Below are 13,031 nucleotides of genomic sequence, written 5' to 3'. Positions count from 1 at the left end.
TGACACATTTCCAATTTACACACTGACTGATCGGATTAGATAAATTGTTGCAGAAATTAACCATAAATAAATTACCGTGTGAACAGTGAGGTGCATGAATCATGTATTCAGTGCTGTATACGGATAGGCAGTATATACAACGTAGCTTCACTTCAATAAAACCACAAGTGTGGTTAGAAAATGGTTACTAGGTTGCATTTTCTTTCCGATAGAGGGCAAGTGATCTCCAGCTGGAGCGCAGTGGTTGTGTGCTAAAAAAACGCGTTCCACAGTTTATTTATAATCTGCCCAATAGAGGGCACAAGGCTGGCAGGTATAGGGCTTGTGTACTGTGGTTCTATAGGTACCAGTCTCAGCTCGTCGCAGGACACTCAGCTGCCAGGTCAGTGTTGTCACTGGGCTAAGGTTACTAATAAACTAGGAAAAAAATCAATGCAATTCTATACACTTAAGTGATGTGGTATAATTTTGTGTCAGGTGCTCTTAATTTGTCCCTTACAATTGCTGCCACCACCAGTACTGTACCCCAGTGTTATACAGTGACAGACCTGTGCCCACCAGTACTGTACCCCAGTGTTATACAGTGACAGACCTGTACCCACCAGTACTGTCCCCAGTGTTATACAGTGACAGACCTGTACCCACCAGTACTGTACCCCAGTGTTATACAGTGACAGACCTGTACCCACCAGTACTGTACCCCAGTGTTATACAGTGACAGACCTGTACCCACCAGTACTGTACCCCAGTGTTATACAGTGACAGACCTGTACCCACCAGTACTGTACCCCAGTGTTATACAGTGACAGACCTGTACCCACCAGTACTGTACCCCAGTGTTATACAGTGACAGACCTGTGCCCACCAGTACTGTACCCCAGTGTTATACAGTGACAGACCTGTACCCACCAGTACTGTACCCCAGTGTTATACAGTGACAGACCTGTACCCACCAGTACTGTACCCCAGTGTTATACAGTGACAGACCTGTATCCACCAGTACTGTACCCCAGTGTTATACAGTGACAGACCTGTACCCCCCAGTACTGTACCCCCATGTTATTCTATTCCAAATGTTCTCTCCCGACACAACTCAAGTTGGAAGGGCAGAATCTAGAATTATACAGCTGGGTTGTTTTTTCACAGTTCAAGTGGTCACTAAGATAATTTCAGTGACACCCTAGTGGCAACATTGCACCTCCATGTGATCTTGTCTAAGATCAGTGAACTCAGCCCAGACCATAGCTGAAACTTGGGACTTTCCTGGTCTGTTTGGCTTACCAACAACAATAACTTTATATGGTGCCTTTAACGTAGAAAAACATCCCAGATGTCAGTACTCCATGGGCTGGTACATTTATCAACAGAGCCACAAGGGGAGCTGGCCATTTCAGACAGGTATCATATTTCAGATGAGACATTAAACCGAGGCCCCGTCTGCTCTCTCAGGTGGATGTAAAAGATCCCATGGCCAATATTTTGAAAAAGAGCAGGGAGTTATCCCCGGTGTCCTGGCCAATATTTATCCCTCAACCAACACCTACAAACTGATTAGCTGATCATTTATCTCATTGCTGTTTGTGGGATCTTGCTGTGCGCAAATTGGCTGCCATGTTTCCTACATTACAGCAGTGACTACACTTCAAAAGTATTTCATTGGCTGTGAAGTGCTTTGGGTCATGCTGAGGTTGAAAGGCACTATATAAATGCAAGATCTTTCATTCTATGTGATTAACAGGACAAGCTTGAAGTGGTTACTGAGGCTGACGATGATGGGGCCAAGTTAGTGGTGTGTATGGTGGTGAATTTTGGGGTTCTCTGCAAGGACCCCAATTGTTTCCTCCCCATCTCTCCTGAAGGCACAGACTCCTTGCTGGGGTGTGGGTTCCACCACATGCCCCCATCCCACTCCCTCCAACTAGCCATTCTTCATGTGTAAACATAGACAGTGAGTTTTAGCAAGCTATTTCCCAAGGCAGCATCACAGCTGAGCCTGGTCCATTGGCTTTCCAGCAACAATCAGTGGGTCATGATCGGGAGCAGGAATTCTGATGGATTGTCCCTTGCCTCATCCAGTTGCTGTAATGGGAGGGGTCTGGTAAGATTCAGTGCAGGTTTGGTCAGCTTCTAAGGTACTTGGCTTCCAGGGTCATCTTTCTTTTTCCTAGTTAAATATATACATCCAACTGTAGGTAAATATATACCTGATGTAACCACAGAATTTCCAATGGACAAAACCCCTTCCCACCCATTCCCATTGTATAGAATCCCGATGTTCCATGGTGAGATAAAGTGATGCCTCGCACCCACGGGTAACCATGGTGACAGCACATGCTGCCTCCCAACCGTGGATATCCATGGTAACAGCACATGCTGCCTCCTAACCGCGGGTAACCGTGGTGACAGGACACGCTGCCTCCCAACCGCGGGTAACCATGGTGACAGCACATGCTGCCTCCCAACCATGGATATCCATGGTAACAGCACATGCTGCCTCCTAACCGCGGGTAACCATGGTGACAGGACACGCTGCCTCCCAACCGCGGGTAACCATGGTGACAGCACATGCTGCCTCCCAACCATGGATATCCATGGTAACAGCACATGCTGCCTCCCAACCGCGGGTAACCATGGTGACAGGACACGCTGCCTCCCAACCGCGGGTAACCATGGTGACAGCACATGCTGCCTCCTAACCGCGGGTAACCACGGTGACAGGACACGCTGCCTCCCAACCGCGGGTAACCATGGTGTCAGGACACGCTGCCTCCCAACCGCGGGTAACCACGGTGACAGCATATGCTGCCTCCCAACCGCGGGTAACCATGGTGACAGGACACGCTGCCTCCCAACCGCGGGTAACCATGGTGTCAGGACACGCTGCTTCCCAACCACGGGTAACCATGGTGACAGGACACGCTGCCTCCCAACCGTATACTGCCTCCTGACACTGGGTATCCGTAGTGACAGCACGTGTTGCCCTGGTGACCGCTGGTATCCGTGGTGAAATTAAATTCTTACACTGAACATATGAAGATATCAGCTACAAGGAGCCTGCTGTCACACCATTTGCTGCTGACGTTAATTCAGTGTTGAGTTGACTCATAGTTTGGTTCCATCTGGTTATCAACACTGGATCACAGCTTAAAATTGAAACTTGTGGGAGGAAAGAGAGGTCAGAGAGTTCCATGGGGGTGAAGGAGTTAGTCCCAATACCTGGCTTCATCAGATTTGATGGAAAGAAAGAACTTGCATTTATATAGCGCCATTCATGGGCTCAGGACATCCCAAAGCACTTTATAGCCAATGAATTACTTTTGAAACGTAGTCACTCTAATGTACATGGAATTACACAGCACAGAAACAGGCCCAATAGGTCTATACCGGTGTTTATGCTCCACACGAGCCTCCTCTCACCTTACTTCATCTCACCCTATCACCATATCCTTCTATTCCTTTCTCCCTCATGTGTTTATCCAGCTTCACCTTAAATGTATCTACACTATTCACCTCAACTACTCTTTGTAGCAGCGAGTTCCACATTCTCACCACTCTCTGGGTAAAGAAGTTTCTCCTGAATTCCCTATTGGATTTACTAGTGACTATCTTATATTTATGGCCCCTAGTTCTGGTCTCCCCCATAAGTGGAAACATCTCTATGCCTACCTCGTCAAACCCTTTCATAATTTTAAAGACCTCTTTCAGGTCACCTCTCAGTTTTCTCTCTTCTTAAGAAAAAAGCCCCAGCCTGTTCAGTCTTTCCTAATAGTTATAACCTCTCAGTTCTGGTATCATCCTAGCAAATCTTTTTTGCACCTTCTCCAGTGCCTCTATATCCTTTTTATAATATGGAGACCAGAACTGTTCACAATACTTCAAGTGTGGTCTAACCAAGGTTCGATACAAGTTTAACATAACTTCTCTGCTTTTCAATTCTATTCCTCTGGAAATGAACCCCAGTGCTTGGTTTGCATTTTTTATGGCCTTGTTAACCTGCATTGCTACTTTTAATGATGTGTGAATCTGTACCCCAGCCAGTATGCGCACAGCAAGCTCCCACAAACAGCAATGAGATAATGACTGGCTAATCTGTTTGAGTGATGTTTGTTGAGGGATAAATATTGGCCAGGAGACCGGGAGAATTATTCCCCCGCTCTTCTTCGCAGTAGTGCCATGGGATGTTTTATGTCCGCCTGAGAGGGCAGATGGGGCCTCAATTTAACGTCTCATCCAAAAGACGGCACCTCCGACATTGCAGCATTCCCTCAGTATGGTACTGGAATGTCAGTCTGGGTTATGTGCTCAAGTCTCTGGAGTGGGACTTGAACCCACGACCTTCTGACTCAGGATGAGAGAGTGCTTGCTACCCACTGAGCCACGGCCAACATCTGGAGTGTTCCAAGATGGTTTCCATATTGCTCATTGGCCAAGAGCATTATTTGAAGAGTAGGAACCCCAATCATATTCTGAATCATATTGCGTGTGTCTCTCTCTTCCTCTCACTCTCTCTCCCTTACCTTCTCCCTTCCCCTCTCCTCTCCTTCCTTCCCACCTCTCCTCCTTCCCCCTCTCTCCTCCCTTCCCCCTCTCTCCTACCTTCCCCCTCTCTCCTCCCTTCCCCCCTCTCCTCCCCATCCTTCCCCCTCTCTCCGCCCTTCCCCCTCTCTCCGCCCTTCCCCCTCTCTCCTCCCTTCCCCCCTCTCCTCCCTTCCCCCTCTCCCCTCCCTTCCCCCTCTCCTCCCTCCCTCCCCCCTTCCCCCCCTCCCTCCCCCTTCCCCCCCTCCCTCCCCCTTCCCCCCTCTCCCCCCCTTCCCCCCCTCTCCTCCCCCCCCCACCCACCTCTCCTCCCCCCCCCCACCTCTCCCCTTATCCACATATGATTTTTAAGGTACATACAGGCATCAATGACCAAGGTGGAAAAGAAAATCTAAATTTGAAACTTTGGTCATTGACTGTGTAGTTTTATGGGTGAGAAATCCCGGTGAAGGGCTGAGGCCCACAGTGCAGGGCACAGCACCAAGGTTAGGAAGAGTAGGAGCAAAGATTTGGTAAACCAAGCTTGGGTTTTGAAAGCCTATAGATTGTAGGAGGGAGGAAAGACTGGGGGTGGGGAGGAGTTCCACAGTTTCAAGGTCCTGGGGAACAATGAGTTGTTGATGTTATGTTGATTTCAACACAATGAGGACACGGGATATCCCTTGCGACAGTAGGACATCGTACCAAACTCGCATGGCAAGTTTTGTCCCTCTATCTCTTTTCTTGATTGTGGCGGGAAGGGAAAGGAATGAAAGAACTGAGGGACATTCATGGAGTGATGGGTGGAGATTTAACCCCTGGAATTTTTAGGAACAGAATTAGGCCATTAGGCGCACCAAACCCCATTTTGATTGATCTCAACCCCAGCTACCCATCTTGTCGCCATGTCCCTCAATCCCTTCTCTTCAGAAATGCATCTAATTGTGTCTCGACCCATTGACACAGTCAGTGCTCGGTAACTTATTCCACAAGCTCAAATACTCTTTGGGCACAAATATTTTGCTGCCTTTCCCCTAACCTCCTCATTTTTAACTTGTAACCCTCACCCGTGCCTTTGTTACCTCAGACTCGACTATTCCAATGCTCTCCTGGCCGGCCTTCCGCCTTCCACCCTCCGTAAACTTGAGCTCATCCAAAACTCTGCTGCCCCGTATCCTAACTCGCACCAAGTCCCGTTCACCCATCACCCCCTGTGCTCGCTGACCTACATTGGCTACCGGTCCGGCAATGCCTCGATTTTAAAATTCTCATCTTTGTTTTCAAATCCCTCCATGGCCTCGCCCCTCCCTATCTCTGTAACCTCCTCCAGCTCTACAACCCTCCGAGATCTCTGCACTCCTCCAATTCTGGCCTCTTGCGCTTCCTCGATTTTCTTCGCTCCACCATTGGCGGCCGTGCCTTCAGCTGCCTAGACCCTAAGCTCTGGAATTCCCTTCCTAAACCCCTCTGCCTCTCTACCTCTCTCTCCTCCTTTAAGACGTACCTTAAAACTTACCTCTTTGACCAAACTTTTGGTCACCTGTCCTAATATCTCCTTATGTGGCTCAGTGTCAAATTTTGTTTGATAATCGCTCCTGTGAAGCGCCTTGGGACGTTTTACTATGTTAAAGGCGCTATATAAATGCAAGTTGTTGTTGTATCCTCTAGGATTTGATCCCTGCAATGATGATAACCCTTTTGACGTTCAAATCATTTCTCCTCAATTGCCAACCTGGTTTCTCCCAGCCTTTTACCATAAACTGGCTGCTCGGAGCAGGAATGGCAAAGAGCTACAAGTTGCTAATGGGGTTGCCAGCCCTCCTGGACTGTCCGGGAATCTCCAGGAATTCAAGATTAATCTCCTGCAAGCAACGGGGTGGGGGGGGGCGCAGGGAATCAAAGGGGCATTAAACAAATATCGGCGATGGAGAAAGAAGACCGCTTGACTGACAGTCAAGAATCATCCAATCGGGTAACAAAGAGTTTATTTGCTTTCCAATTGGCTGGGGGAAGGTGGGGCACAGAGACGATGGACGTGTCAGGTGACCAATGGCGGGAGCATGGGGGCGGAACGGTTGGAAGTGGTATGTCATGTGATGAAACCTCCCGGAATATGTCCAACCAGGGTTGACAACCCTAGAAGATATACTGTCTGCACTCTCTGCCAAGGAAGGCTGCAACGAGTAGAGGGGAAAGTGGAAGTGAGAACGTAACGTAAAAATGTTGTGTAGCAAGAGGTAGGTCACGTGGTGTACATTATCTAGACTAGCGTTCCAGTGCAGTGCTGAGAGAGTTGCCTCATTGCAAGTGGAGCAGGAAGTCCTCCCAGTGTCCTGGCCAACATTCTCCCCTCAACCAACATTCTCTCCTCAACCACCACCAACACCACCATCAAAAAGAAAAAGGATTAATCAGTCATTATTGTTTGTGGGATCTTGCTGTGTGCAAATTCGCTGCTGCATTTGCCTGCATAACAACAATATTCAAAGTAATTCGCTGTGCGTAAAGCTTTAGGATGTTCCTGAATGATGTAAGAAGGTTTGAGATAAATCCAAGTTATTTTGTTGCCTTCACCCCGTGTTAATGAGAATAATTTGCTTTTCGTAGATGGCTTCGGCTACAGACCCACGTTTTGGACAGAAGGAGTCCTCAGATCAAAACTTCGATTATATGTTCAAGATCCTGATCATCGGGAACAGCAGCGTCGGGAAAACTTCATTCCTGTTCCGATACGCCGATGATTCCTTCACCCCAGCGTTTGTCAGCACTGTTGGAATCGACTTCAAAGTGAAGACTATTTACAGGAATGAAAAGAGGATCAAGCTGCAGATCTGGGTAAGAGACGATATCTAGCTCCATGTTTCCATTGTTAAGTTGCTTTCCCCAGCTCGCACCGACGGAATGGATGTTTTCTCTGTCCGCTGGCTGTAAGGGTCCTACGTGAAAAGGATTCAGGGTGGTCCCATCTCGGTTCAAAGCTGGCACTGAATTGGCATTGTCACTCAGAGAGGCCACAGAATGACCGGCCTTGAGGTTGAGGTGCATTGTCAGGGCAGTGTAGGGTCTAGCCATGTCCCACCTGTCCTAGACATGGATAATATTTCCACTTGCGGGAGAGGCCAGAACTAGAGGCCATAAATATGAGATAGTCACTAATAAATCCAATCGGGAATTCAGGAGAAACTTCTTTACCCAGAGAAGAAGTTAGAATGTGGAACTCGCTCCCACAAGGGGTGGTTGAGGCGACTAGCATGGATGCATTTAATGACATGAGAGGGAAAGGAGTAGAAGGATATGCTGATGGGAATAGATGAAGTAGGGAGGGAGGAGGCTCGTGTGGAGCATAAACACCGCGGTGCATGGACCTGATGGGCCCAATGGCCTTTTCCTGTGCTGTACATTCTACGTAATTTTATGTAATGCTGACACTGCGTGATCAAAAATTGGCAAAGTATTTCATTCCCCAGATGCACCGGACGATGATTCCTGGACAAGAATGCAGTTGCTGACCAGCTCCACGGCTGGTTTGCAGCTCATGGTTAGGTGAAGTTCGAGCAGGCCCAGATTTCGCGGCACGTGCTGCTGTGTTTGGCCTCCATATGGAACAGATGGGAGGGAGGGCCCCTCCTGACAGTTCAGGTGTGTTTGAGGAATTACAAACACTTCAAATCCTTCCTTGGCCTCGCCCTTTCCTAAATCTGGAACCTCCTCCAGCCCTCCAACCCTTCGAGATCACTGCGTTTCTCCAATTCTAGCCACTTGCGCATCCCTGAATTCCTTCACCCCACCATTGACGGCCGTGCCTTAAGCCGTCTAGGCCCTAAGGAATTCCCTCCCTAAACCTCTCTACCTCTCTCTCCTCCTTTAAAATGCTCCTTAAAACCTACCTTGTTGACCAAGACCTATCTCCTTTGGCTTGGTGTAAAGTTTTGTCTGATTACGCTCCTGCAAAGCGCCTTGGGACGTTTTACTTCATTAAAGGTGCTATCTAAACGCAAGTTGCTGTTGTTATTGCTCAAAAACCAAAGAACTTTTACCGAAACAAGGAGATTTAACTGTAATTGTTCTTAATCTCTTTCATTCCTGTGGAGCGTTTACTGAATGTTCCGCCCTTGTGCTCATTGCAGGACACCGCAGGCCAGGAGCGGTACAGGACCATCACCACAGCTTACTATCGTGGCGCCATGGGCTTTATCCTGATGTATGACATTACTAATGAAGAATCATTCAACGCTGTCCAGGACTGGTAAGTTACCTACGGGTGCCTGGAAGGAAAGAGCTGTAAATATGGGTGAAGTATGTAATATAATGAAGTATAAAATATGTAAATATGAGAGACGAGAGAAGCTGGGGTTGTTCTCCTTAGAGCAAAGAAGGTTAAGGGGAGATTTAATAGAGGTGTTCAAAATTATGAAGGGTTTTGATAGAGTAGATAGGGAGAAACTGTTTCCAGTGGCAGGAGGGTCGGTAACCAGAGGACACAGATTTAAGGTAATTGGCAAAAGAACCAGAGCGGAGATGAAGAGAATTTTTTTTAACGCAGTGAGTTGTTATGATCTGGAATGCGCTGCCTGAAACAGATTCAGTAGTAACTTTCAAAGGGGAATTGGGTAGATACTCGAAGGGGAAAAATTTGCAGGGCTATGGGGAAAGAGCAGGGGAGTGGGACTAATTGGATAGCTCTTTCAAAGAGCCAGCACAGGCACAATGGGCCAAATGGCCTCCTTCTGTGCTGTATCATTCTATAAGGATTGGGACTCTTCCCTGGATACCTATTCATGGGAAGGACGTGAGTGCTCTGAACAGGCAAACAACCAAAGTGATTCCGGATGTCAGGAATTTCAGTCATGAGGAAAGATTAAGAAAGTGGGGCTTGCTTTCTTTGGACAAGAGGAGACTTCAACAGCACCTGATTGAATTATTTCAAGATCATGAAGGGAATTGACAAAAGTTGATCCAGACAAATTGTTCCCTATGAGGAAGGGTTCAAATCCCAGGGGACATAAGAGTAAGAGTGAATAACGTAACAGCAAGGAGGGAATTCAGGTAGGAATCTTTCACCAAACGAATGATAGAACCATGAAGTTAACTAGGAAAAGGCCTAGTGGGCTTAAAAATCTTTAATGTGTTATTTATCGCTCAGTGGGTAGCACTCGTGAAGGTTGTGGGTTAAAGTCCTATTCCAGAGACTTGAGCTCAAAATCCAAGCTGACACTCCCATTGCAGTACTGAGGGAACGCTGCACTGTCGGAGGTGCCGTCTTTCAGATGAGACGTTAAACCGAGGCCCCGTCTGCCCATGGCACTATTTTGAAGAAGAGCAAGGGAGTTCTCCCCGGTGTCCTGGGCCAATATTTATCCCTCAACCAACATCACTAAAAAAAGATTCCCTGGTCATTATCTCATTGCTGTTCGTGGGATCTTGCTGTGCGCAAATTGGCTGCCACGTTTCCTACATTAGAACAGTGACTACACTTCAAAAAGTGCCTCATTGGTTGTAAAGCGCTTTGGGACGTCCTGAGGTTGTGAAAAGTGCTGTATAAATGCAAGTCTTTTTTTGTTAAATGGAAGACAAAAAAAACCTCTGAACTATCCTGTGGCTGTTAATCTTCTCATTTCTGTTGGGGAAGTTGCCAATCCTGTACGGACACTCAGTTTGTGTAATGAACGAATCTTCCTCAGGAGCATGTTTGCTGTTTCTGTTCCCCAAGTATGTTAAATGCACGGTCTCTGTTCTTCACAGGTCAACCCAAATTAAGACCTACTCATGGGACAACGCCCAGGTCTTGTTGGTTGGGAACAAGTGCGACATGGAGGATGAGCGTGTGGTGTTGGCGGAGGGGGGGAAGCAGCTTGCCGACCACCTAGGTAAGATCACCAGTAGAAGTCTAAAGCCATTGTATTATTGCTGAATAAGGTGCTGGTCAGATCCCACCACCACCACCTACTTATATTTATAAAGCGCCTTTAACGTTGTACAACACCCCAAGGCGCTTCACAGGAGCGACTATCTCCGAGCCACATAAGGAGATATTAGGACAGGTGACCAAAAGCTTGGTCAAAGTAGTAGGTTTTAAGGAGTGTCTTAAAGGAGGAGAGAGAGGCGGAGAGGTTTAGGGAGGGAATTCCAGTGCTTAGGGCCCAGGCGGCTGAAGGCACGGCCGCCAATGGTGGAGCGATGGAAATCAGGGATGCGCAAGAGGCCAGAATTATAGGAAGTCACAGAGATAGGGAGGGGTGAGGCCATGGAGGGATCTGAAAACGAGGATGAGAATTTTAAAATCGAGGCGTTACCAGACCGGGAGCCAATGTAGGTCAGCGAGCACAGGGGTGATGGGTGAACGGGACTTGGTGCGAGTTAGGGTATGGGCAGCAGAGTTCTGGCCACCTAATAATGGAAGGATATTATTGCCCTGGAGAGGGGTCAGATGGTGGGGGTGGGACAATAAAGATGATTCCAGGATTCAGGAATTTAAGCCATGAGGAAAGTCGGGGCTGAGAGGAGACTCTTAAGGTTATCCAACTGCAGTTTTAAGATTATGAAGGGGATTAACAAAATTGATTCAGGCAAATTATTCCCTGTGGTGAAGGCTTCAAATCCCATTGAACACGAGCTAAAAAAAAAAATCAGGAAGTTCAGTGTAAGAAGGGAAGTTGGGGAAAGGGAACTTTTCACCCAGAGGCCATTGAAGTAGACAATGTAAATGGTAATCGAGACGCAATTAAATGAGTTTCTACAAAGGGTAGTGGAAATCTGGAACTCTCTCCCCACAAAAGGCTGTAGATGTTGGGGGCCAGTTGGAGCTTTCGAGGTTGATGTGGGCTTATAGGGTTATATGAGGGCAGGTTGCATAAACCTGGATTGCATTCCCTTGAGTTTAGAAGATTGAGGAGTGATTTAAGATGATTAAAGGATTTGATAGGGTAAATATGGAGAATCTACTTCCTCTGGTGGGGGGAATCACAAACCAGGGGACATAATCTTAAAATTAGAGCTAGGCCGTTCAGGAGCGAAATCAGGAAGCACATTTTCACACAAAGGGGAGTGGAAATCTAGAACTCTCTTCCTCCAAGAGGCTTTGGATGCTGGGGGTTAGTTGTAGCTTTCAGGAGTGAGATCGATAGATTTTTGTGGGGTAAGGGTATCGAGGGATATGGAGCAAAGATGGGTCAAAGATGGGTAAATGGAGTTGAGGTGCAGATCAGCCATGATGGCGGAGCAGGCTCGAGGGGGCCGAATGGCCTATTCCTGTTCCTACTGTTCCTCGGGAGAAGGTAATTGAGGGTTCTGGTGAGAAAGCAGGTAGCTGGGGTTTATCTCTGGAAAAAGTGCATGGGTTTGGGCCTAATGGCCACTTACTGCTTCAAAATAAAAATGCTCCATTGCCACTACTGAGGCTGCATCTAGCCGAGCGAGGGATGGTGGGAGGAGAGGGGTTGGCAGAACAAGAACGTCTTAAATGACAGCTGATATTTATCCAACCAGCCATTCTGGTGCCATTTGGTTGCAGTTGACTGAACAAAGAGTTGGAACAACACACCCAGGTTTTCAAACGTCTTTGTTTAAAAGGGGTCCAGTTAACCCTTCCCTTCAAATGTCTTTTGTTAAAGGGGTTTTGAACCTCACACTCCCTCCCTTCCTTCCCTCCTTCCCCGCCCCCCCGGCTAAGATTCCTTATTCTCCTGCCTTCGTTCATCGAGTCAAGACTGAAACGATTGCTTTTCTCTTTGCTTGCAGGGTTTGAGTTTTTCGAAGCTAGCGCAAAGGACAACATCAACATCAAACAAACGTTCGAGCGCTTGGTGGACATCATCTGCGAAAAGATGTCTGAAAGCTTGGACGCAGCAGACCCCGCTGTGACTGGAGCGAAGCAAGGTACACAGCTCAACGAGCAGCCCACTCCTCCGCACCAGGACTGCGGCTGCTAAATACCTCCCAGGAAACAATCCCAACACCTCCTTTACTTTTTGTTATCTCTCTCTCTCTTTCTCTCTGTCCATCCTGTCCTGTCCTCCGCCTTCCCCCTTTTTAAAAAAAAAGGAGACGCATTCAGGCACCCGAATGGACAAAAGAGTACAGGCCCGGGATTACTCCATGACAAAATTCAAAACTAGAACCAACACATCTCAGGGTGTTGTGTGGTCAATCTACGCAGATATATTGAGTGTATAAAACTCATACAGTCTATTGTCTCATTACTCACCACCCCTCCCAAACCCCAATTATGGCAACGGTGAATTATTGCATCTGTGACAATCATGATTTGGTTTGCAGGGGTTGAGTAGAAAGCCCTCTGCTTCTCTACCCCTCCCTGGGCCTTAGTTCCCTGACACCTTTCTACCTGAGGAGGGAGGTTTAGTATTTTTGCAATGTATATTTATTCTTAAGTTTTTTTTCTGTGAATTATTCTCATGTGAGAAAATTAGTCTTGTGCCATCTCTGATACATGTAGAAACTGTCTGTGTGTCTGTGTGTTTCTCTCACACACATTCTTATGCATTTTTCTGTCTATCTTT

The 13,031-nt window shown here is 47.4% G+C and overlaps 1 protein-coding gene across 1 annotated transcript; it reads left to right on the top strand.

Moving 5' to 3' along the window:
• Positions 1-7,122: 7,122 nt before the first annotated feature.
• Positions 7,123-12,623, top strand: rab3ab (RAB3A, member RAS oncogene family, b). The gene is made up of 4 exons (XM_067968743.1): positions 7,123-7,350; positions 8,643-8,761; positions 10,258-10,382; positions 12,253-12,623. The coding sequence occupies exons 1-4, from the start codon at positions 7,123-7,125 to the stop codon at positions 12,441-12,443; spliced, it is 663 nt and encodes a 220-aa protein (XP_067824844.1). The 3' UTR covers positions 12,444-12,623.
• The last annotated feature ends 408 nt before the right edge of the window (positions 12,624-13,031 follow it).

This window comes from Heptranchias perlo, chromosome 29 (assembly GCF_035084215.1).
Source record: "Heptranchias perlo isolate sHepPer1 chromosome 29, sHepPer1.hap1, whole genome shotgun sequence".
Classification (NCBI taxonomy): domain Eukaryota; kingdom Metazoa; phylum Chordata; class Chondrichthyes; order Hexanchiformes; family Hexanchidae; genus Heptranchias; species Heptranchias perlo.
The sequence above is the reverse complement of the archived record's forward strand: the minus strand, read 5'-3'. Positions and strand labels throughout refer to the sequence as shown.

Bases quoted from the DNA above. Each gene is read 5' to 3' on its own strand.
- rab3ab (XM_067968743.1), top strand. From the start codon at position 7,123: ATGGCTTCGGCTACAGACCCACGTTTTGGACAGAAGGAGTCCTCAGAT. The intron at 7,351-8,642 runs GTAAGAGACGAT...TGCTCATTGCAG, and splicing joins GGATCAAGCTGCAGATCTGG to GACACCGCAGGCCAGGAGCG. The intron at 10,383-12,252 runs GTAAGATCACCA...CTTTGCTTGCAG, and splicing joins GCAGCTTGCCGACCACCTAG to GGTTTGAGTTTTTCGAAGCT.